Source organism: Salmo salar, chromosome ssa07 (assembly GCF_905237065.1).
Source record: "Salmo salar chromosome ssa07, Ssal_v3.1, whole genome shotgun sequence".
NCBI classification, from domain to species: Eukaryota; Metazoa; Chordata; class Actinopteri; order Salmoniformes; family Salmonidae; genus Salmo; species Salmo salar.
In genome coordinates this window covers 28,751,539-28,777,675 of record NC_059448.1, presented here as the reverse complement: position 1 = coordinate 28,777,675, position 26,137 = coordinate 28,751,539, and the positions used below count along the sequence as shown (strand labels likewise).

Genomic DNA, 26,137 nt, shown 5'->3' with positions numbered 1-26,137 from the left:
TTTCACTTTTCCAATAACTTCAAAGTGTTTCCTTTCAAATGGTATCAAGAATATGCATATCCTTGCTTCAGGCAGTTAGATTTGGGTATGTCATTTTAGGCGAAAATTTGAAAAAAAGGGTCCGATCCTTAAGAGGTTTTAAGCAGGAATTAGGAGGATAGAGTTATGGTCAGATTTGCCAAATGGAGGGCGAGGGAGAGCTTTGTGCACGTCTCTGTGTTTGGGGTAAAGGTGGTCTAGAGTTTTTTTTTTTTTACTCTGGTTGTACATGTAACATGCTGGTAGAAATTAGGTAAAACTGATTTAAGTTTCCCTGCTTTAAAGTCCCACTAGGAGCGCCGCCTCTGGTTGAGCATTTTCTTGTTTGCTTATGGCCTTATACAGCTCGTTGAGTGCGGTCTTAGCGCCAGCATCGGTTTGTGGTGGTAAATTGACAGCCATTAGTGATGTGATTTGATTTCAAGGTAAAACATTTTTTTTACAAAAACTGTCCCATTTTAAGGTCAACCCTGTAATGTGAACTGAACGCTAATTTTATTATGGTGAAACTATTCATTTCTAAATATTATTTTCAAAAGAAACGTTGAACAACAATCACATTGTAAATGCAGATAAGCTGGTTCTACTCTTTCTGGCAAACTTCTGGTGTTTTATGGTAGAAAACTATGCTTGCCCCTCCATGTTGCACACAATAAGCTTCCATTTCTCCTCTCACATGGGGATTTTTGGATGAATTAAGATGAAATCGTCAACCCTTTTACTTTATTTAGCACTTTAATATAGCCATTTTTTATTTAACCTCTTGAGATAGGAAAATTCTCTGCTCTATATAACCGAATGTTAAATTATGTGAAATAAACTTACATTACCGAAATGGGACTGATTTCCTGGAACGACCCAGTGACCTTTCAAGTGATCAATATGTTTAATATCCCCCCAGTGCTACATCAGGCTATATGTTGTAGTAACATCCTTATGATCTAGGCTATTAATTTTCCAGGCTTACTATAAAATCCCTACACCCTTTTACATTTTCCTGTCTAGGCGTCTGTTGCTGATGAGGCTGGTTGATGCCATTTGCCCTCAGTCAGTCGTTAATTACAATAGGCAACATGTAGTAGGCCTCTTGTGACCTACATTTGCAGGAACACTAACAATGTAATAACCATATATTGGAAGCAGGCCTCAAATTTATCCTCAATCTAAGTGTTGCTGAGGCTGGTTAGTAAGGATGTGAGCATTTTGGGTGATCTTAATGGTTCGCCTGGGCAAGGTGTGTGCTGTCCTGCACCAGGGTTGAGCTCACTGACTGCTTCATCAAGTCTGCAAAATAAGCACACCGGCTCTATTTCATTACAGAATGAGACTCGGAAGCTAGCGAACATCCGTATTCTCTCCCGTGCTGTGAGCTAGCTAGCGGAAAGAGTCCGTCTCATCGGTATAAAACAACGTCAATTCTTAAACACGTTGCCGCGACACAGATTTGTCGACATTCAGAAAGGAAGCATATTTGATCCGTCATCTAACGGGAAGGAAACGGGATTGAGTGAAGACTAAAATGGAAAAGCAGTCGGTTGGAGGAGGAGATAACCCTGCGCTGCCGGGAGTACCGAATCGAAACAACAAGCCACGAACGCTGGCCAACTCTGGATCGACACAGGCTAGCGTGGAGACGTTGGACAGGTGAATATATAGCTTTTCCGGTCTCGCTACAAAACTGTTACAGTGTTACTAGTTACACTGTTGTGATTATTTTGCACTGGGCAGTATAAATATAAAAGCGAATTTCCCTTTCGTAGGCTGCAGTTGTTTGACATTGCTTGTCATGTGTTGTTACTAAACGTTTAGAATGTTACTACAGCGTTAGTTATGTTTGTGTATTGGCTCTTGGGCGGTGTCGTGTATAGGCCTATAGTTGTAGAAAGGTGACTTGCTCTTTCGTAGGCAATAGCCTGCCTGCATGCATTTAGGTACTTGTTTGACATATGTTGTTAGTGTTATTTTCAACGAGTTTAACGTTTGATCTTCAAAGCGTTTCATTGTGCTGTAACATGCAGTAAATTCACAGTACGCTACTGTGTCTCTTATGTATTTCGTCATTCGACAACGAGAGCGCCAGATGGGCGTAGGGATTTGTGCCAGTAATGGGTCCGGGAACTGAATCGCATCGGTGAAAGAGCCGTTCATTTGGCTCCCTGATTTTGCACACTGCTTTTTGAGCGCAAAAGATTTTGTACAGATACGTTACAAAAGAATGAGGATGAATCCTCACTGCATAAACAATAAATAGTGGGGAGAGCAAGTCAATCTGGTCCACGCTCTTTTTTGCAGTGCGTTAAGAAAAACGTAATATTCCATATTTGGACAGTTAAAAATGTATTTGAATGCGCATTTCACGAGCTGACATAATGGCAGACTTTTGGGCTTCACATTGGAGATTAGTAAAAAAAAAAAAAAAATTGTTCTAGGTCGTTTTTTTAAGCATTTTGAATAAAGAGCCGTTTGGGAGCCAAATGAGCCGGCTCACCGAAAAGACTCGGAATGCCCATCACTAATCTGTGCCAAGTGAACACGCCCCTGTTATAAAGCAGGGCTTTGCCCAGCAGGAATCAGCCTAACCGCGACCTATTTTTGCCCAGATGTTGCAAACAGGCTTTTTTAATGTGATGTAGCCTACTACTGTGCGTGACTGACTGCCTACCTCTGGTATCTCTTAAACATTGCTCTCTTTCTCCCTCCCTTGAAACCACTATTGAGCCCTCTGTCCCCCTCTGTCTCTTTGTTTTTGTGTCCCCTTGTCCCTCTCTCCTTTGAACTCTCTCTGCCTATTCCCCTCTCCCTCATGTCTCTCATTCTCTTTCTGTATATCCCCCATATTCCTTTGTCTATCTGTCTGTCTGTCTCTCTCTCTCTCTCTCTCTCTCTCTCTCTGTCTTTCTGTATATCCCCTATATACCTTCGTGTGTCTGTTTCTCTCACCCCCCTCTCCCTTCATCCCTCGCCCAGTCCTACAGGTTCTCATGTGGAGTGGTGTAAGCAGCTGATAGCAGCTACCATCTCCAGCCAGATATCATCCATAACCCCAGACACTGCATCCAGAGACTTCAAGGTGGGGGAAACACGCGTGGTTGATCACACACGGTCGCACGCACAAGCACTGATACACACACACACACACACTTGCTGTTTGTAATAGCAGGCTTATGACAACACACACGAATGCACACACAGTAACAGGTTCAGACACACACGTCATAACCTGTGTTTTCTGACTGACAGGTTGGGAGAAGGACAGATCTCCCAAGGGTAAGGCTAACCATAGCAGCAGCAGTGTTGCTTGTGTGTGTGCTTACACGCTCTATGTACCCTGTGTAGAGTGATTTGGGTAGTGTTCCTATGCTGAGTCTTTTCTATAGCAATTGACTCAGTCATGCAATGTCATTCTTTTTGCAAAGGCCACAGTCAACCTTTTGTCTGTCTCTCTCTCTGCACCGTTCAGAAAGCATTATTTTAATCTGTTTCTGAATTGAGGTTCTAGCTTTTGTATTCAGCGTGTCAATTCTTCTCTCGCCGTCTGTTGCTGCTTTGGCTTCCGGTGATACACCACTGTTCAGGGGTCTTCCAGGCCTATCCTTTAGCTCTGTGTGTTTTGTGTATGTGAGTGTTATCCCGGAGAGTGTGGTTGTGTGTGTAGTAACTCGGTGTGTGCGGTTGTCTGTAACCCACAGGTGTCCAAGAGGCCTGTTCTCAGGGTAAGATTTGAAGACTGGTGGCGTCCACCCAACAGCCTTTTTAACATTTGTTGAGTTATCTTAGTACTTGACAACCTGTCAAGGAGTGTGTAAAATACAGCACAGTGTGTTTCTTTGTGATTACCTATATATTGTTTATTTGTGATGTTCTACTGCTATTTTTATGGTGGTCAGCTAGTTGTCTGTGTAGTAGTTTCGCGTAGGAGCTGTCATGCTGTTTGTACCTGTAGCTATTACTTTCAAGGATAAAGATACTGCGGGGTCAACAGCCTTCAAGGTCAAGGCCAGCGTTTCCTAAACCAGAGGTCGCGACCCCGTGTGGGCTCGTCTGATTTGTCGCGAGAGAAAGTCCGAAATATTTTTTTTTTCATTGTGCTTCATTCATGGAACCCTGGTTTCGTCAGTAGTTGTAATAAACAGAGCAGTTTCTGTTTACTTCCTACAAATGTGGCTCTCTCTTTTGTAAGTCAAACTGGGGGGAAAAAATAATAGAATCAATAACCAGGTTTCCATCCAACCTTATTATTACAGTAAGGTAAATGCCGGATAAAAAAATGTCACGACAGGCCTGATGGAAACAGCAAATTTGTCGCTTAACTTTCCAAATGTCAACAAAATCTTTTTGTGTCTGTAAAATGTGTTATGTGTGGAATCGCCTTTATGCGCATATATTGATATAATAACCGTCGTATCGAAGTGAACTTGGAGTCACAAGATAATGTGTTGTGGTCCTCCCACTACGACTTGTGAAAGCGTGCAGTTTATTAGGCTGCAGATGAAATAAGTTTCTTCACAGGGTGGTGAAAGTGCACAGTGATGAGCTTGATGCTCCTTTCCAATAACTATTTGCCGTTTGACAAATAAAAAGAATCTCGCTTTTCTGTCCATAATAATCTCATCGTGAAGTAGGCTATACCCGCCCTGTATCTGTGAGCTGTTGGCTAGAGCACACGTGCCAATACCAGAGAGGACACACTCGCTATATAACGCAACAATTTGTGTGACAAAACCATCAGTGGAATTTAGTGGGCTCCCGAGTGGCGCAGCAGTCTAAAGCACTGCATCTCAATGCTAGAGGCGTCACTACAGACCCTGGTTTGATTCCAGGCTGTATCACAACCGGATGTGATTGGGAGTCCCATAGGGCGGCGCACAATTGGCCCAGCGTCCTCCGGGTTAGGGTTTGGCCGGGGTAGGCCGTCATTGTAAATAAGAATTTGTTCTTAACTGACTTGCCTAGTTAAACAAGTCAATTTGGTGTAAGCACCTCTCTGGTGGGAAAATGTACATATTGTTTTATGCAGATTTTAGAATTTTCTCATTAAAATCTGTTGCCAATTGGATGGAAACCAGGCTAATGATGATGTTCTTTTATACACAGAAGATCCTACAAACTCATTAACTGATGATCTTCTCAACTTCTCTATACCATTTTTGATGCATTTGTCATTTCAAACCATACTTCCTACATATTGAAATGCTGTCAAAAGTACTGTCAGACTGATTTGCAATATACTAAACATTAGCCGTTGATTACATCACTTTTTTTCCCATAGTGAGGTCGCGGCTTTGCTCCCTTCACTTCCTGTTAGAACTCTACTGATTCTAATTTCTCCACAGTGCTTCACCCACTTAATGCTCATGTCCGGTCTCTGTGACCTTCTAAGCCTCAAAGACCCTTTTATCAACCACTCTGCCATTTCTGCATTCTCTCTTTCTCGCTCGTTCTCTCTCTCATTTTCTCTCTTGTTCTCTCACGATAACGTGCAACTGTAAGAGAATTAACTCTTCCCTTCGCTCTCTCTTTCTCTCTGCTTCCACGCTTGCCTTGCCTCCCATCTTGGTCCAGGACTTTACGGAAAGGGGACATTGTTACCAAGGCGATAGTGACTCTGAGCTTCCCCCCCACGCTTTGGCAAGTTTCGCTCTCTGTCCAGCACTCCCTCCATCCCTCTCTCCTGCCCCCTTCGGCCTCCTCTGTTCCTTATCTGCCCCTTTCCCCTTGTCTATTCCTCTGTCGCTTCCGCTCTCTTTCTTTTCCCTCCTCTCTCTCTCCATTCCTTCTCTTCCACCTACAACCTTAGTTTCATTCTCCTTCTGCCTCCCCCTCTCTTTGACTGTGTAGCTGTTGCTCGGACAGTGAGAAATGGTTCTGCTTAGAACCAGATGTTCTGTTTAGAGTTCTAGATCTCTGAGATGGTTCTATGGTTCTATGTTCTAGGCTCTCAGAGACGGAACCCAGCAGGTCCCGATGGACGAGGTTCCACTGGTTCCGGGAGAGACCATCAAGGCTGTGGGTGGGCATCCATTCTTTGTCTCTGTCTTCTGTCTCTCTCTCGCGCTCACCTTCTCTCTCTCGAATCCAGCCACTACTTTTCTGTGTGCCTCTCCCTCTCTCTCCCTCTAGATCTCTTTTTCTCCATTTGGACTTATTTTCCCATTTTCTATACCTTTCTGTTTTCCTCTCGCTTGTCTTCAGCCTATTATGACAGGAGCTCTAGTTGTTGACATGTTTCTGTTTGTTTGTTTTTGTTGTTGTTTGTCCCCTCAGCCAAGGATGTGATGTACATCTGTCCCTTCACTGGCTTGGTGACAGGAACCCTCACCAGCACCGACTATAAACTATACTTTATCAGCCTAGAGAGGGTAAGAGCACCCACATACCCACTCAAGTTTGACTCAAGGCTGACCCTTGTTCACCCAATTCTTTATTTAAAACTTTTATATGTAAACTTCCTGTTCCCGTCTCATTTCCCGTCCCTTTCTCATCCCACAATTTTCCCAGGATACTCCGTTCATCCTGGATGTGAACCTGGGAGCGATCAGTCGTCTCGAGACCATCAGTGTCCAGAGTCACGGAGAGAACACACAGGGCATGGAGATAGTCTGTAAGGTGAGAAAGCACACCCTACTACTGTTATAAAGCCTGTTTATTAAGCCTGCACAAGGCTGTTATAAGTAGTCATAACAACCGCCATCAGTGGCCAGAGTCGTGGAGGGAACACATAGGACATGGGGATAGTCTGTAAGGTAAGAGGGAATACAACCCAGGAGTTACACACACGTAGTATTCTCTGTTAAAATGCATGTGCTTTCCCACAGGTTTCCGAATTAAGGATTGTTGGAATATCTGATTTAATTTGTGTTCATAGATTTTTACTTATTAAAAACTCTCCTTTTCTCTCTCTCTCTCTCTCTCTCTCTCTCTCTCTCTCTCTCTCTCTCTCTCTCCTCCCCAATCAGGACATGCGTAGTCCCAGGTTTGCCTATAAGAAGGAGGGCGCCAGCCAACCAGAGATAGTGGAGGTTCTAACAAAACACACCTTCCCCCTATCAAATGGCCTGGTAAGAACTGTCAATCAACCAATACAGGGCGGGAGTTAAGGATCCTAGCATTCTGATAGGTGCCAGCATGTAACTCAATATGGGTTGGGTTCTTAGTTAAAATCCTTGCTTGTTCATTTGTTGAGACCTGTCACTTACTCTCCCCGTTTTATCCCTTTGCAGCCCTTGTTTGCCTTCCTGTATAAGGAGAAGTTTCTTGTGGACGGATGGAAGGTGTACGATCCCATATCTGAGTACAAGAGACAGGTAACCATGGCTGATATTAGCTAAGAGAACAGATGACATAAGAAATAATATTCCTGATTTTCCATCATTAGAAAACCAGAAATTTCTGTGTAATTGGAGAAATCCTGTGTTATTAATTAGAGAAATCCCTTGAGATTTATTTGCTTTGAGTCTTGAAGTCCTTTGAAATGTTTCATGTAAGACTAACGTACATGTAATGGATAAATGCACACGTTCTGTACATTACTTTGGAAGTAATGGACAACTAAACACACATTTACCGTAAGAAATAACATGTTTTAAATTCTATTTTCATTCTGACTTGTGAATACATAACTTCAAATTTTTCCACAAAATCTGGTGCTTGTTAGTTCCAGTGGCAATTTTAGCATGTAAATCTTGGTGGGGCAAAAAAACGTGGGATGCATGCCAGCAAAGCCACAACACTAAACAATACATTAATTGAACTAGAACGGTGATAAACGGTGCCCACAAACTGTTAGGGCCTACATAAAGCTGTCCCAACAGCAGAGTCCCAACAGCAGTCCCAACACCTTATCACTGCTACACCTGGCTATCAGCATCTGGCAGCGAAACAGTTAATTCAGCCTCATTTACTTCCTTTAAAAAAAACATAGCTGATATGGCTGACTTGCTTAAACAAATGTGGTTTCTACTGACAATTGAGATGTACAAACTATGGCATAAGGGGACGGCAAGCGGATAAGAGGCAATCCGTAATTTCGATTAAGACATTAATGAGCGAGTTAGGATGTACGTAGTCAATATAACTATTTGTTCAGCACTTTTGAAATGTACAGCAACAGAATTCAGAACATGGGCCATTCCTAGTGTTCTTCCTGTATACCAAGTCAGAACCGTAAGATAAATAAAGGGGGCATATAAGCAGACAACGAAAGCTCTTACAATATTTGATGATTACATTTCTCTAAAACAGGTTATAGGCTACATGTGCACCACCAAGTTAGAACAGTAGGCGAAATTAAGAGGTGAAAATAGACCAAATTATTATGGTGAAGCACATGGGCTACTAACAGCTTACTACACAACATACACTTAATGTTACTTTCTTAGCTACAGTATACATATAAAATAATTTATGCAATAGCATACAAGACATTTTTGGACTCACCGTGTTGTGCTGTGTTTACTTGAACAGGAAGGTGGCGCGGCAGCCCTTTGTTGGCAAATTCTGTCATCAAACTTGTTTACAATTCCGAGTTGTATGAAAGTTCAAAACGTATTTTCCCAGTAGTAGCTCGTTTTACCCGAGTTTCCAGTTATCTTGAACTCACTAAAGTCAGATTTTGCAGTTCCGAGTTAACAGTTCTTTTGAGCGCGGCACAAATCATGCTTCATTGACCGCATGGCCAATGTTGAATGTTTATCATTTTAAACTAAGAGACCCTTAATCTTAGACTTTGGACCATATAGCTACTCCACTGAATAGCAGGCTAATGATTGTTTTGCAATGCTTGCAGTTAGCCACACTGATTCCTTCCAAACCACTCATTGTTGAATTTGCAATTTCCAACTTGTTGTGTAATGTTTATGGCCGATGAGCACCGATATGTTTTATCTAACATTTCTCTTCATATGACAAGGATTCAAAAGGATTTGCCAGTAGTGTTGATTCATGATGATGACTGCTAGCTAAGATTTGAAGGTACGATGTTGACATGATCAGTCCAATCAAAGCTACTGTAGATATGTGATTTGATGTCATTTTATCTGTGGCCAATAACTTTGAGCCTTCTTGGATGGGCACTTCTAATGTAACTATGACAGCACCCAAGGGGCTAGAATTGTTTTGCTCTACCCTTAGACTTGGCGGTGACGCTGTCCCCTTGAGTGACAGAACACTGAGCCAATCACAGCGCAATGCTCAGTGTCTTCTTGTCAGGACTTTGTTCATTACGAGGATATCATTCACATTGCATATCAAACAGTAGGCTAGAAGCTAGCTAAATAGTTTGTTGCTAGGAAACGTTGTGACAATTGAATTCAACAATATCAGTTGCTGAAAACCGCTGGTCAAACTACAAATATGTGGGAGGATTTGACAGCATAGCGCCACTTGCGTCATGACTGCAACATTGAAGGGCCGGGGAAATTCATGTTCATCCCATTACTCGCCACGTTAGGTGCAGATGTCTCTGCAAAAACAAATGAATGCTAGCTAGCTAGCTACGTTTTTCCTCGTTCGACCTGCGTTTACAATGTATCCAATATCCGTTTGTGTGGTTGTTGGTTTAGCTTTCTGTAACTTTGTAGCAAGGATGGTCTTGCGTGTGCAGTGTATCTGTCCTAGAGACATCCAACTGTCCCGTATATCTGTTTTTAATGCCCATTTCTAGAATGCCCTTCTTGCCAATCAGAAAATAGTCTTAAACAATGCTGTAGTTAAAGAACTGATAAATGAACTGTTCTTCAGTACATTAAGGAGTTATTGTATTCCTGCTCTTCCCACACCAGGGTCTTCCCAACGAGAGTTGGACCATCAGTAAGATGAACAGTAGTTATGAGGTGTGTGACACCTACCCTGCCCTGCTGGTCATCCCCACTAGCATCAAGGACGACGACCTCAAACGAGTTGTGGCCTTCAGGGCCAGACACCGCATACCGGTACGTCTGGGGATGTGTGGGGATGGTATGTGTATAAAAAAAATAAAAACGATATATATATATATATATATATATATATATATATATATATATAAACAAATGTTGTACCTGTTGGTGCTAGCTTTGTGTACATGTTTAAATGTGCTGTTATTTTGAAAGTTTCCTCCAAAGTTATCTTCAAAATTATGCCGAAACTTACCTTGTACCCCGCTAGGTGTTTACCATAAATCCACCCAGAGAGCCAGGCCACTATAGTCCTTAGCAGCCAGCTAACTCTCCTTCCTTTCTTCCTTCCTTCCTCGCTCTCTCGCTTGTTCTCTCTCTCCGTCCTCTTCTTTAGGTATTGTCATGGATCCACCCGGAGAGCCAGGCCACTATAGTCCGTAGCAGTCAGCCTTTAGTGGGACCCTCTGACCGGCGCTGTAAGGAGGACGAAAGATACCTCCAGACCATCATGGATGCTAACGCACAGTCTCACAAACTCACCATATTTGACGCCCGACAGAGCAGCGTGGCAGACAACAACAAGGTGATCTATTACAATCTAAGGCCGATGTAGTCAACTGGAGACCGTGATGCAAGCATTGGTGTTCAAGCTGAGTGTGACTTGAATCTCAGCTATGTTCTATATCACTATGTGTTTTATGGTGACCGTAAAGTGATGGTATGGTAAATGTCTGGTATGTACGGTGTTTGAGCATTTTTGGTGAATGTCCTGTAACTGTGTCTGCCTGTTTGTGAGGTTACTCTTATGTCACACCACCAGCTCTCCAAGGGCTATTGATTACATCATGTCTGTTTCCATCTCTTCCTCACCTGCTGCTTCATTCCTCTCTTATCTCTCTCCTACCCTCTCCCTTTTTCAATCGTCTTTTTTTTCCCTCTTCTCGCTCTTCTTTACTCCCTTAACATTTTCTCTTCTGTTTCTCTTTTTGCCCCTCCTCCTTTTTTCACTCTGCTAAATTCCCTTTCCATCCCTCTCTCCCTCTAGGCTAAGGATGGTGGTTATGAGAGTGAGAGTTTCTATCCCAACGTAGAACTCAACTTCCTGGAGATCCCCAACATCCACGTGATGAGGGAGTCATTGAGGAAACTGAAGGAAGTGGTCTACCCTAGTACAGATGACGCTCGCTGGCACTCTGCAGTCGACCAGACACACTGGCTAGAGTACATGCGGGTGAGGACTCTTTCTCTCTCTCTCTCTCTTTTGCTCACACGCGCATACACACACACACTGGCTCAATGGAGAGAGATGGATACGCACACAACACATTCACAAGTCCTTACATACCCCCCCCCCAGGTCCTCCTTGCGGGTGCAGTGCGTATAGCTGACAAGCTGGAGTCTGGTAAAACCTCTGTGGTGGTCCACTGTAGTGATGGGTGGGACCGGACAGCCCAGCTCACCTCTCTGGCCATGCTGATGCTGGACAGCCACTACCGCACCCTCAGGGGCTTCCAGGTGAGTAAGAAGGATGGGAGAGAAGGGGAGAGGGAGGGTGGGAGCAAGAGAGAGGGTAAGTGATGAAGAGGGGACAGCCACTACCGTACCCTCAGGGGCTTCCAGGTGAGTAAGAAGGATGGGAGAGAAGGGGAAAGGGGAGAGGGAGGGTGGGAGCAAGAGAGAGGGTAAGTGATGAAGAGGGGACAGCCACTACCGCACCCTCAGGGGCTTTCAGGTGAGTAGGAGGGATGGGAGAGAAGGGGGAGACGGTGGGAGGGTGGGAGGAAGAGAAAGTTTAAGGGATGGAGAGGGGACGACCACTACAGCACCCTCAGCGGTTTCCAGGTGAGAAGAAGGGTGGGAAAGGGGGAAGGAAGGGAAGAGAGAGGGAGAGCAGACTGTGGTGAGTGAGGAAGGGAAACCTTTGTCTCGGTCGTCATTTGTGTTATGAGTAAAGTATAAGAGGTGTGTCTTCTCAGGTGCTGCTGGAGAAGGAGTGGCTCAGCTTCGGACACAAGTTCGCCGCGGTGAGAGGAGTGTGTGTGGTGTCCGCGTGGTTTCTTGTGTGTTTTCTTAAAGATATGTGTGTGTGGTGTGTGTGTGTGTGTGTGTGTGTGTGTTTTAATAACCTGTGTGGGTGTTTCTCAGCGTGTGGGCCATGGGGATGAGAACCATGCCAACTCGGAGAGATCACCTCTCTTCATCCAATTTATCGACTGTGTCTGGCAGATGACCCGGCAGGTGGGTGTTACACACACACACATAGAGACGCACAAACGCACAGACAGACACAAACACACACATATAGACACACACAGTACGTACATGTAGACACACATCTGGTGAGATTTCCCTGCTACACACACACACACACACACACACACACACACACACACACACACACACACACACAAGGTAATTGTGTAGTTATACTCAATCTGTCTTTCTGTCTCTTTATTTGTTCCAAGTTCCCTGCAGCATTTGAGTTCAATGAGTTGTTCCTGATCACCATTCTGGACCACCTCTACAGCTGTCTCTTTGGAACGTTCCTCTACAACAGCGAACAGGAGAGAGTCGCCAATGTAAGTGTCATTTCTTCACCGGCGGGGGTGGGAGGCTGAGAGTTACAGTTCTCAACTGGTCTCTTACAGTAAAACTGTCTATGGAATGTTAATTGACTCCTGCCCATCTGTCCGTCTCTTCTTCTTCCTTCTTCCTCCACAGGAAGTCCAGACTAAGACGGTCTCTTTATGGTCCTATATCAACAGTCAACCGGAGGACTTCACCAACCCGTTCTATGTGGACTATGAGCACCACGTCCTGTACCCTCTGGCTAGTGTTAGACACCTGGAGCTGTGGACCGGGTATTACGTGCGATGGAACCCCCGTATGAGGCCGCAGGTAGGGGTGTTGGGAGTGGTAGTGTCCTTGTTGAAGGAAGGAAAAGTGTGTGGTGTCTGAAATCTGTCTTGCATAAACTTACATAAATTGCTTACTGTGTACTAATCGTACTATATACTATTTAGAAAAACTAGATTTTAAAAATATATATATTTTAGAATAACGTAACAAAATGTGGAAAAAGCGAAGGGGTCTGAATACTTTCCAAATGCGTTGTATGTTTGTGTATATCTTACTAACTATGTATCTCTCCCCATCAGATGCCAGTGCACCAGAACCTGAAGGAGTTGTTGTTCCTGAAAGCTGAGTTACAGAGGAAGGTTGAAGAGTTACAGAGAGAAGCATCTTCATCACACGGCTCTCTTTCCTCTTCATCAGAACACACATCATCACCGTCACACAGCGGGGGCACGCCCCTACACACCACCGTCTGAACACACACACACACACACACCACCGTCTTACACACACACACATACCCCTTCCAACACGTTTGTCTTTCTATTCCCCTAGTTTTTCACATCAAGTGTTTTTATCATAGAAAACAAGTACACACTTGTAGCAAAGTTTCGTTCTTGGTTGTATTCAAATAAGAGAAAAGATATAGGGTAATGAAATTGTTGAAGTAAATATTACAGTATTGAGAGAAATGCACCATAATATTTTGTCAAACGTTGAAAGTGTAAATGTAAATAGATGTAACTAATATATTTCTACCTACCAAAAGTAGTATACTCTTTACGAATGACAACAGTTTCTAATTGAATTGAATTGAATTCATATTTCTAAACTATCAACAGCACTTCTTAACTGCCACATTCCAGTAAGCATGTATTAATAAGTATGTCATATCAACTCAATGGCAGCCTATTCCCTATAGGGCCAGGTCAAAAGTAGTGCACTATGTAGGGAATAGGGTGCCATTTGGAGTGTAGTCTGAATAAGATCTCTATCTCTCTGTACTAACTTAACATGATCCAGCCATAACGATTACTCTGTAATATAATGTGCCCCCTCTTCCTGTCCGTCCGTTTAATGTGCCCTGACTGGAGGATTGCCTTTGTGCATGTTGTGTTCCTATTGACACCTTCCATTGAAAGTCTCTGTGCACTTGTTTTTTTTACTCCGCATTTTTAGATCTTTTTTTTTAATCCGATGTGCGTTTCATTTCTATGCAATGGTGATATTCATATGATCTGTATTATGTCTTGTACTCGTTATTTGTGACTTTTCTTTCATTGTGGTGATGCCAAATCCTCATTTTAGGTTACCATACCAAGATGCTCTCCTTGCCCTCTGCTGATGTTAATCAATGGTGATGTGGTCTGAGCTCATATCCCCTCTGTGGCTTTGAAGACACACAGCAGCAATACTGATATCCTATGATACCCATATCCTTTTCCTTGAGGATTAGATCAATATCATTTAAGCCTAACTAACCTTAATAATGTCTTCGACATTATGTATGGTTCCTACTGTATTATGGTGGTTATAACTGTTTCCTGTGTTATGATTATAACCACTGTTTCCTGTGTCAAGCTTATGTTCTCATTACCGTGCTGCAACTTCCTTGAACTCTTCTGTGGTAAATGTGATATGTATTTGTTAATTTTCCAATTATTATAACCTATTGTTTTCCCTCTTAGTTATTTTTTGGGTTGACATGGTCAAATAACTTAAGAATAGATTGGTAAAATATTTTCTATTTTGGCACACAGAACCTAGAGGCCATGAGTAACTTGGCATGTAAATTTATTTTTTTTAAATGGCATCAATTGGCCTATAGGTGGTGCTGTTATAAGCAGTCTCACTTACGCCCTCATATCCGTCGCCCCGTTTGACCTAGAGACTTGAAACATTGTATGTAGGTGAACACATTTGCTTCAAGGACCCATAAGGTCAGGATAGATTTGACTCCATCTTGAAAATGTACAAATAACACCAAAAAGTACATTGTGTCAAACTCATTCCACGGAGGGCTGAGTGTCGGCAGGTTTTCGCTCCACCCTTGTACTTGATTGATGAATTAAGGTCACTAATTAAGGGCCGGCAGGTAGTCTAGTGGTTAGAGCGTTGGGCCAGTAATCGAAAGGTTGCTGGATGGAATCCCGAGCTCACAAGGTAAAAATCTGTCGTTCTGCCGGTGAGCAAGGCGCTTAACCCACTGTTCCCTGGGCGCCGAAGACGTGGCTGTCGATGAAGGCAGCCCCAACACACCTCTGATTCAGATGGGTTGGGTTAAATGCGGAAGACACATTTCAGTTGAATACATTGTTGGACAACTGACTAGGTATCCCCCTTTCCCTTTATTAAGGAACCTGGTGGTCTTCATTGAAAGGAAAAACCAAAAATCTACAGCCACTCGGCCCTCTCTGTAATGAGTTTGACACCCCTGAGCTAAAGAGATGGCTGAGTTATTGATAAATCAGGAAATTTGATTTGACCTGTCTATATCCTTTGTAAATCCACTCCACAATGGCCTGGAATCAACTGGAAATGTTTTAGTTTGGCATTGAAATAATAAAAAAAGGAAACTATTAACAATTTACTTTTTTGACTATATAATGGTAATGCATAAAATAATCATAGATCTTCTCTGATAAACTCAATTTGGTATTTGTACTCATCACAATAGTCCCTAAAGAGTTTGAGAAATATTATTAGCACATATGGTAATATGCTAAAAATACTTAATCTTCTTCTCCTGAACTATATGACACCAAATTGGTATCATATGAGACCAAATTGAATGTAGGCCCATAGTTTGAGAAAAGCTAAGGAATTGGTCAAAACTTCACAGTGGCCTATCAACTTGAAACTTGTCGCTATTTTGGTATTCATGTCTGAATTTGGTATTAATATTTTAAACAAGGAAACTATATTCTTTTTTTCTTTATTGAATATTCTAAACATACAATATACTTGCAGTGAAGCCACTCAACAACTACATCATACCAGTCATCCAACAGATTGCCATTCAGAGCGACACACAGAAGCATCCAGGTCAATGCCCTGCTCAATGGCATGTTGACCGATCTACCACCAGGCCAAAAAACATGAACCCAAAGCCTCCAAGATCCCCCCCCACAGCTCCCCAATAGCTGTCCCTCAACCATTCGAGACCCCTCCCACAGCCCCCACAGGAAGAAAAATGTACAATTAAAAATACAACTAATTCCATTCCCCACTCCCGAGAACCCCCCAATGCACCAACAACCAAGAGAATGAACTAAAGAGAAAAAAGGAAAAGACAGAAGAAAACAGCAAAAATAATGCTAAAATAATAAAACAAAATAATAAATTTAAAACAAAGGACATCAAGGACAACTAAAATCATAACAGCAATGCCTACTGTATATGTTTGTGTGCATGTCTGGCACTATTACATGTATATGTGTGTTCTTGTATGCGTTTATTTGAATGAGTGTGTGTGTGTGTGTGTGTGTGCGTGTACAAACACCTGCACGGCATCATCCTCAGGCAAACCGACATTAGTTGTAAAAACACTGCCCCTCAGTGTCATTCAAATGTACTTTTTAATGGGTTTTTATTTTTTACTTTTATCTTTGACCATCATTCTATCTCCCACACAGCAACTCCACTCCCACTTGTATCCAATTCCACATCCCACCCCTCAGCTTCCCTCAGCCCATCCCATCTATCTCTGCTGGCCACCCACTTCGGGTTTCTACGCAACACATATCTTTGGAACAGATTTCCATTATTAAAATCACTTGGAGCTGATTTGGTGTTTTTTTATGTCCAACAATAAAAAATTAAATAAAACATTTTGCTCAGAAAACTTGGGGGACCAAATAAAATCACCTGTGGGTCAAATTCAGCCTGCGGGCCACCAGATGGGGAACCCTGTCCTACATGATGGAGTGATTGCTTTGTTATCCAACTGATCTTATGTCTTTCCTGTCATCCTGTGAACCCCGTTCATTGCTGCTCACAGATTTGTTAGCATTCTGTATTTTACCAGGTGTTTTTTTTTCAGTCATCTAACATGTCAAGCATTTGGTATTATGCTTTGGTGCTTCTGTGAATACTCTAAATGAATCCCAACCCCCTCGGAAACATGTCATATCTGTATATGAGCTAGCCTTAGTGCCTGTCTGTTTGTGTTATCATGCCTACTCCCTGTCACACCAAACTGTTTGTCTTGACGACAGCAATGGAGTTGGCAAGAACAGAAACAGACTTGCTCCCAGTCCAGTGTTTGAGCCATTATCAATAAAAACCTTCAGACATTCCACAGATATAAAAAATGAAAGCAGAGTCCAGAGTCTTGGGGTTTCTTTTCTTTTCAAATTATTTTATTGGGTTTCATTGATTGATGAATGTTGTTCCATAATGTATTGCCAGTGAGAGTGAGAGACAGCAGTGAGATATAGTATAGAACTACAGCAGTATAGAAAGCCTCAGTAGGAATCATCACATTTCTGTTGTTAGTATAAGATTTATCCAAGATTGTCCAACATTCAGATGCTCATTGTTAGTTAGCAAACCAGTGGCCTTCATTGACTGTGTGTGTGTGCATACATGTAAAATGTGTGTTTTGTGTGTGATTGTGCATACATATGTACGTGCGTGCGTGCGTAAATTGTGTGTGTGTGTGTGTGTGTGTGTGTGTGTGTGTTCAGTTGACAGGCACTAGTGAATCAGGCGTGGATTCTATGCATGCAGAAGGCCATATTGTTAGTACATATCTGAAGTGAATGCTACAGTTGGAATACATTGTTTACATTGTGATGTCATAATAGCCCTGCGTTCTTACTTCTAACTGGACAGTGGGGTTGGAGTGACAGCTAGTGCAACGACTGGATGACTTCACTCTAGAATGAGATAAAGAAGAATGAGACAGTTGTGTAATAAATCATTCTTAATGAAGTATATCTGCACTGGAACCAAATTGAACTGTCTCAAAGAACACCCTATTTCCTAGATATTAGTGCACTACTTTTGAACAGAGCCACCAGTGAATGGAACTGGATAGGAAAACTTGGCACTCTTGCGTACTTCCAGGTTTCTATTATGACATCATACCGGTCCGATCCTTCTTGTTCTCATCCTGGACTTCACTGCCAGTTCATACATACCTTCACATTCAACCACCAACTACTACTCCTGATCCAAATACATTATCATCAGACCAAGCCTACCAATGCTAGCCTGGTCCCAGATCTGTTTGTGCTCTTGCCAGCACCATTGCTGTCATGCGTTAAGTCATAAGGAGTTGGCAAGAGAGCAGAAACATACTGGCGCCCAGGCTTTCTCAATGCAAACCCAATGAGGGAAAACTTCCAAAGACTACTGCTAAATATCCCAAAACATGCATTGTATTTTTGTACAGTTCCATTATAGCCCATACCGTCGTATGTGTAGTAGAGGAGCCCCTAGATTTAAGGTGATCCAACTGCTATTATGTCTGTTACCTTTAGTTCCCAGTTATCGTAAACCATAGAAACCAAGGGAAACGTTGAAGCCTTAGGACTGCAAACTACTGGGCAACGTCTCCTAGTTCATTGACTCGTACACTACTGTATATACGTTTCCTTACGTCTTCGAAAACTTTACATGATCTAATTTCCAAAAGAGGCAAATTATCCATACTGCATCCAAGAGGCACAATAATACCATTCAAAACCATAGTACAACATAGTATAGCATAGTACCACAAGAGTACACCATACCATGAGAGTACACCATAGTACCAAAAGATAATCATCTCACAGGCAATTCTGACTCACACAACTCTGTGCTCTTCAAATCAAATTCTCTTATGTCTACCATGCCTATAACAAGTCTATGACGGGATGGTGGGATTCTTCGCCCTAACAGTCTCAATCCACGTTTAAAAAAGTGAATATTTGTGAGGAATTTCTATGTAATTTTATTTTGGGGATTTTTATGTAGCTATGTGATGTTGTTATCATGTGGAAGACACTCCTAAACATTCAATTGGTCCAGAATCGAATGTCTTCACATGTTTTCTTTTTGGTTGTGCCCAAAACTACCTCGCAAGCAGTAGTAAAAAGAAAGGGGGTGCCTTCCTCTACTATTTAGTGGCAGTTATAAAGTGAAACATTCAACCCAAAGCACAACACTAAGATCCAATATCTGAAAATCTGAAAATCCATCAATGCTACATCTTTGGTGGGTTTTTAAACATCTTTGCTACGAGCGAAAAGCACCGCGGTAGGCGCTGTCGCATCTGAGTTAAGAGAAAGATTACATTCGTTTAACATTCGTTGTTGTTTTTTTGTGTGTAAGCACAGATCTCAGTCACTGGGGTGTTTTAGACATAGAAATAGAATGCATAGAATGGACACATGCCCTTAGACCACAGAATTCAATTGGTAGTTCCCATAGAAATATCATCTCTAGTTCCCACACCATTGTTGCATGTGTAGAACACTGAGAAAATTCTATCCATTCTAGCCAATGAATGTTCCGTTCCAGACTGGTCTCATAGACTAGACGTAACATAGTAAATGCAAATCCATACACTGAAATTAGTATGATGCTACATTTGGTATAACGCGAACATCTAGCAACCCAAAGGTTGTGTTCAAATCTCATCACGGACAACTTTAGCATTTTAAGCTAATTAGCAACTTCTTAGCATGTTAGCTAACCCTTCCCGTAACCCTAACCTTAACTCTTTAACCTAACTCCTATCCCTAACCTTAACCCCTATTTAGCCAGCTAGCTAACATTAGCAACAACAAATTGGAATTTGTAACATATTGTACGCCATGCAAATTCGTAACATATTGTACGAATTGCAATTTGTAACATATTGGACGCATCGCAATTCGTAACATATCATGAAATGGATGAAGGACATCCACAAATGAATACATACCATATGAAATGTAACGTAGCATATTAAATGGAGTGTCTTGGGTTTACATACAGAACAATCCCAAATGCTCGGAGAAAACGTTGTCCATTCTATTGATTCTAGATCTATGTGGTTAGTACTGGGGGACCCAGCATGAGCTAGCAGGTTATAAGGCATAGAGAAGCACCATAACTACTACAGCAGTGTCATAGGAGAGAGGTTAGCAATGCACACCTGAATCTGGGTGACAGGAGAGGAAAGTGTTAACTACAGTTCTCCAGTTACTCACTGCCCCTTAGTTAGGCCCAGTGCAGTCAAAAACGTGATTTTCCTTGTGTTTTATATATATTTCCACTGTAAGGTTAGAATAATACTGTGAAATTGTGAAAATGATGATAATGCCCTTTTAGTGTAAGAGCTGTTTGAAAAGGCCAGCTGAAATGTTGTCCTGTTTTGTTGGGATGGAGTTTTGGCCTGCCTGATGACATCAGCTTTCCCCTCCCCACTCAGACCACTCCCAGACATTCCTACCAAAATTCTTGCTTGAGAAATGGCTAATTTTGTTTCCTTTTGACTATTTTAATTGAAACCAATCACAATAAACAGGTTTCCATCCAAAAGTTTTATGCGCGTAAAGTACATCAAATAAAACATGTCTGATGGAAACATAAAATTTGCCGGTAAACTTTTCAAATGTCGACAAAACAAAATGCGCTAGACATGGTGGGATCTTTTTGTGTTTGTAAAAATAATTATGCAAGAAATGTTGGTGGAAATGCTTTAATGCGCAAATATTGATATAATAACCATCATATCGAAGTAAACATGGGAGTCACACGATGACATGTTGTGTGGTCGTCCCACTACGACTCGTCGGGAAAGCATGCAGTTCATTAGGCTACAGATGAAATAAATTAGGATGAACTTCACAGGGTGGTGAGCTTGATGCTCCTTTCCAATAAATATATAGGGTCTTATTCTGGTGACATGATCATCGATGCTTGGCTGCCGTTTGTCCATAATAATCTTATAATGTAGGCTATACCCGCAAAGTTATCTGCAAGCTATTGGCTAGCGCGCACATGCCAATACCAGAGTGGGCACGCGCTATATAATGCAATTTCTTTGGTGAAAACCATCAATAGAGTTGAAAATGCGATGGAAACCCATTTACAGTAACTTGGATTTCTTTATTCGGTACATGGGAATTTAACCGCAAAAAGGTATTTTCATGTGCACCACGTCATCACACACAGCCTTTTATCTGCAACAAGTCAATTTGGTGGAAACATCTCTGGTGGGAGAATGTGCATAATGTTTTCATGTGGACGTTAGCATATTTGCAAGAAAATCACCAATTGGATGGAAACCTAGCTAGTAAGGTACTCAATTGTTAACCAGAAATTATTTGATATTGAGATAATAAACTGCTGCATTGGACCTTTTAACCTTTGTGAAATATAATTTTTGGCCAGTTGTATTGTCCTGTGTTGTATTCCGCAATACTACGGTCCTTTATTATGTCATAGATTAGAATTAATTAGAAGGATTGAAAATGAATGGAAAAGAAAGGGAAAGGGGGATACCTAAGTCAGTTGTACAACTGAATGCCTTGAACTGAAATGTGTTTTTCGGGATATTCCGTCCGTATTTTTAACGGGTTAACAACAGTTCCTCCGACCTAAATCGTTACCTTACCCATTATAAGTAAGATGATACAAATGATCCTGGCGCAGTTGTTAGGGACAGTGAGTTACTACAGGTAGGGAGAGTGCTGGAACGTCACAGGAGTGGTTCTAGAGCTGCGTTTCCAAGGCAACAAGAGAGCCAAACAGAACAGGGTGCAGCATACAGTAGGACTACATCCCAAATCCCATCCTCTTCCCTATATAGTAGTGCACTACAAAGGGAATAGGGGGCCATTTTAGATTCATACTAAAAAGGTTTTCATTTCTGGAATAAAAGTCACTTGGAAACAAATGTTCTTCTATATCTAAAATAAATGTTATAACTTGAGCTAAGAAGTTAAGACAAAACCCACTCTAGGAAACGTTAGTGTAGAAAGAGTGGGGGTGCAGAGACGCAATTATTTTCTAGCAAAAACACACTTAGGAACGAGTGTATAGATCATCGGGACACACCGTAATATCAAGGAATATGCTCATACAACAAGTAATAGTAAAAACACAGAGGTATACTCACACCGCAATTTACAAGCTTCACTTTCACTACTAGTCTCCTAACCCAGGATTGGGGCCAATTCCATTTCAATTAAGTCAATTCAAGGGAGTGATTTCAAATCCCAATTCATGAACTGAAATGTGCCATTGTTTTTCAATTAAGGATTTTTATAAATTCTTGTGCATTTTCTCAATTCTTGAAATGGAATTTGAAATCCCTTCCCGAATTGGCTGGTTTGAGATGGAATTGATCCCAATCATCCAAACAAGCAACTGACTGCAGCAAAGCAACACCTAGTATAAAGACTACCCAAAGAACCTAAGACTAATAACTAACTATGCTTTCATATAGCAAAGAGCTAAATCTGAAGGACTTCAGAAGTCTATACTTAGCCATAAATGACTTTGTTACAAAAACAAACTTCCATTTTCTATATAGCCACTGGGCGCGTTACAGAATGACTACATTGCAGACGCCTTCCAGATCTCACAATGCTTGGATAAGACTTTAACACATCAGCTAACCACATTATGATATAGCAACCTGATGCCTGACTGCCAAGTCGATGATGTGGCACGCAACTATTGGTTGATGCCTTGGAATATCTGCAACGTCTGCATTGTAGTTGGCCTGGAACGCGACCATTATGTTACTTCAATATCAAGAGGTTTTAAAGCTCAACTAGGCTTCGATTTCACATTTACTTAACTTTCTCTAGCACTGGCATTATCTCAATAAGACAAAATAGATATACAACGTACAAAGAGTAGTATTAGTATCTTCATCACAAACACGTTTCCACACAAGTAGACTTAAAGGCTACGCTACAATATCCATACTAGCATACTACTTTGAATGCTAAGACCTCATACACAGGCTCGTTCCCTAAGGCTACATTTACACAGGCATCCCAATTCTGATCTTTTGCCACTAATTGGTATTTTGACTAATCAGATCAGATATTTTGTCAATAATTGGGCAAAATATCAGAATTGGACTGACAGTATAAACGCAGCTTAAGTAGTGTGCTAGTGTGGATATTGGAACAGAGCCTTTGTGTACCCTCCGATGTCCATACTGGAATACTACTTAGAATGCTAGGACCCAATACACTGGTTCATTCCCTACTGGTTCGTTCCCTAAGTAGTATGCTATTAAGGATATTGGAAAAGAGACTATTTTCTCTTCAGTGTCTTTAAAAAGCACAAATTATATGATGGACAATAAGCAGCAGCTCTGGGGTTAGTAGGTAACAAATAAGTTGTTCAAATTGCTTCATTTTTTCCCCATCCTCAAAATCAACACTATAAAAATGCTAGCATTACAATGAGTGACAAGGACGTGCCTAAAAAGCACAAACAGACTGGCATCAAGGCTATAAAAATGCAGCTTTTATACATGAACCTGTGTAAGTAACCACTGCAAAACGCTTTGTGTCTGTAGGACAAGACGAGTATATACAATGAAGGTAGAAATGGTACAAAATCACACGAGGGATATACGTACAACCAATTGAATTCAACCAATTCAACTAATATTGAAGGCAATCCAATAGATAGAAAGTGCAGGTCGGATATCAATCGACGTTTGATTTCTAGCGTCAACAGTTAAACAGTTCAAATCACTTCTTTTTAATATGCTTAAGCAAACAAATCCACACCAATCATAGGGCTTGTGTCGATTAGATAAGCTTTTTGATTGGATAAACAGAGTTACGGGACAAGTATGTGGGCTATACTATGTCCTATACTATCTCTTCAGGAAATACCAAGATGGAAGCCTGGTCCGAGATCTGTATGTGTTTTAGTTTAGCAAGTCCTCTGACTATCATTGTCAAACTCAAACTGATCCGGGATCAGGTTAACATCTCCTACATAATCATATAGTAAACAGGCATATTAGTGGTATTCAAAACAGTTCAAATAAATTAAAATTATATTTACACATAGTTTGGCAGGGGTAGGTCTACAGAGGTCGGCAAACTGCCCTCCATGTTGGCACCAAGTTATGTCACAATGACATTCTGACCTTAAAATGTCATGCAAGTTGGCAGCGTCAACATGGCCGCCAATGGAACGCTACATGACAAACAGACTTTGCCGATCTCTGTATAGCCAGGTATAAGGGGGGGGGGGCACTATCATTCAAAAGTGGTGTGTGTGTGTTGGTGTGTGTCAGGTGGAGAGAGATATTTCATACGGTGGGAGCATGTAAGTGTGTGTTGTCATGCCCTCTTTGTTTGTGCGTGTGTGTAGGTCGGGGGGACGAGGCAGAACGGGGGGATGTTAGACAGCGTTCTCCTCACTAGGGGGCTCAGCATTGGGGGGCTCCAGAAGAGTCTGTTGAACTGTTGGTGAAAGAGAGGAGAGATGAAACTGATGGTTATAATCCTGATCCCAAACGGCAACTTTTTTATATATATATATGCACCACCGTTCAAAAGTTTGGGGTCACTTAGAAATGTACTTGTTTATGAAAGAAAAGCACATTTTTTTTGTCCGTTAAAATAACATCAAATTGATCAGAAATACAGTGTAGACATTGTTAATGTCGTAAATAACTATTGTAGCTGGAAACGGCAGATTTTATATGGAATATCTACATAGGTGTACAGAGGCCCATTATCAGCAACCATCACTCCTGACTTCCAATGGCACGTTGTGTTAGCTAATCCAAGTTTATCATTTTAAAAGGCTAATTGATCATTAGAAAACCCTTTTGCAATTATGTTAGCACAGGTCTACAGACAGATCTGCAGGTCTACAGACAGGTCTACACACAGAAAACTGTTGTGCTAATTAAAGAAGCAATAAAACTGGCCTTGTTTAGACTAGTTGAGTATCTGGAGCAGCAGCATTTGTGGGTTTGATTACAGGTTCAAAATGTCCAGAAACAAAGAACTTTCTTCTGAAACTCGTCCATCTATTCTTGTTCTGAGAAATGAAGGAATGCAAGAAAATGCCAAGAAACTGAAGATCTCGTACAACGCTGTGTACTACTCCCTTCACAGAACTGCGCAAACTGGCTAACCAGAATAGAAAGAGGAGTGGCCCCGGTGCACAACTGAGCAAGAGGACAAGTACATTAGAGTGTCTAGTTTGAGAAACAGACGCCTCACAAGTCCTCAACTGGCAGCTTCATTAAATAGTACCCGAAAAACACCAGTCTCAACGTCAACAGTGAAGAGGCGACTCCGGGATGCTCCGGGATTCTAGGCAGAGTTCCTCTGTTCAGTATCTTTTGCCCATCTTAATCTTTTCTTTTTATTGGCCAGTCTGAGATATGGCTTTTTCTTTGCAACTCTGCCTAGAAGGCCAGCATCCCGGAGTCGCCTCTTCACTGTTGACAAGCGCTCGCTTAACCCAGAAGTCAGCTTGCACCAAAGTGTCGGAGGAAATACTGTTGAACTTGCAGGCACCGGGCACGCCACAAGGAGTGGCTAGAGCACGATGAGCCAAGTAAAGCCCCCCTGGCCAAACCCTCCCCTATCCCGGACATCGCCCCATGAGACTCCCAGTCGCGGGGATCGAACCCCAGGCTGTAGTGATGCCGCAACACTACGATGCAGTGCCTTAGACCGCTGCGCCAGACGGTAGGGCCCACAAACTGAAACTTCTAAAGCTTAATAATGCCTTCATAAACCTTTTACAACCAGAACTAGCCCTATGACCATTTTCAATTGGAGGTCATTTTATCTACTCTAATCTACTTCATTTGAAGTAAAGTAAAATAGGCTGCATATTGTCCAAGCACAAAGATCGCTTCTTCTCATGGATTCCATAATAAGAAAGGTGTTGGTCATATATGGTATAAGTTCCCGGGGTAAGGAAAACCTTTCTCTCACTTTTCTTTTGTCTCCTTCCCAGAGTATTGAGTTACCAAAACAAACATGAGATCCTCCCCCTCCATCTCCCTCCCACTTCCTCCCTCTCCTTCCCTCTCCATCTCCCTGACAGACCCTTTTAACTGGAGAGAATACAGTTTCATATTTCACTCTCGTGTCGACCAACAACACCACAAAACTATCAATACTCACCAGCGAGTGAGCAACGCGTCATTGGGTGAGTCAGTGAAACCGGACAGCATTTTTAGGATTATAATTTCATCCTCATATTGTAGCCTATATGTGTCTCCCCACACGTAGGCCTATGCTGTTGACGGACCTAAAGTCATTTTAATTGATCTCAGATTCTCAGTTTGTCAGCGTCAAAGTAGCCTGTCATTTCGATCATTTGTGCGGTATTAAAAAAAGATTCTGCCCAAGTCTCCAGTCATGTAAGATTATTTAGAATTG

General features: G+C 41.9%; 2 protein-coding genes across 15 annotated transcripts in view; one reads left to right on the top strand and one right to left on the bottom strand.

The window, feature by feature from the left end:
• Positions 1–1,334: 1,334 nt before the first annotated feature.
• On the top strand, positions 1,335–15,353 carry LOC106608928 (myotubularin-related protein 1). Of its 6 annotated transcripts, XM_014207156.2 has the most exons (18): positions 1,335–1,683; positions 3,007–3,109; positions 3,280–3,306; positions 3,729–3,752; positions 5,974–6,049; positions 6,304–6,398; positions 6,538–6,645; positions 6,996–7,097; positions 7,260–7,343; positions 9,819–9,968; positions 10,309–10,497; positions 10,960–11,145; positions 11,271–11,429; positions 11,891–11,938; positions 12,060–12,152; positions 12,380–12,493; positions 12,636–12,812; positions 13,073–15,353. In XM_014207156.2, the coding sequence occupies exons 1-18, from the start codon at positions 1,559–1,561 to the stop codon at positions 13,244–13,246; spliced, it is 2,034 nt and encodes a 677-aa protein (XP_014062631.2). In that variant the 5' UTR covers positions 1,335–1,558; the 3' UTR covers positions 13,247–15,353. The 6 variants fall into 6 exon arrangements, with proteins under 6 accessions (XP_014062631.2, XP_014062633.2, XP_014062634.2 ...); XM_014207158.2 differs by lacking the exon at positions 3,729–3,752; XM_045721852.1 differs by lacking the exon at positions 1,335–1,683 and having other exon boundaries at positions 5,974–6,045.
• Positions 15,354–17,109: 1,756 nt separating this feature from the next.
• The window catches only part of LOC106608929 (CD99 molecule-like 2), a 29,033-nt gene continuing 20,005 nt past the window's right edge, over positions 17,110–26,137 (bottom strand). For 8 of the 9 annotated variants that reach the window (XM_014207160.2, XM_014207161.2, XM_014207164.2 and 5 more), the window contains one exon: positions 17,110–24,190. In XM_014207160.2, the coding sequence (XP_014062635.1) occupies positions 24,129–24,190 (62 nt within the window). In that variant the 3' untranslated portion in view covers positions 17,110–24,128. The remainder of the gene's footprint in view (positions 24,191–26,137) is intronic. The other variant, XM_014207162.2, reaches the window with a different exon arrangement.

Bases quoted from the DNA above. Each gene is read 5' to 3' on its own strand.
- LOC106608928 (XM_014207156.2), top strand. From the start codon at position 1,559: ATGGAAAAGCAGTCGGTTGGAGGAGGAGATAACCCTGCGCTGCCGGGA. The intron at 7,344-9,818 runs GTAACCATGGCT...TTCCCACACCAG, and splicing joins TATCTGAGTACAAGAGACAG to GGTCTTCCCAACGAGAGTTG. The intron at 11,430-11,890 runs GTGAGTAAGAAG...GTGTCTTCTCAG, and splicing joins GCACCCTCAGGGGCTTCCAG to GTGCTGCTGGAGAAGGAGTG.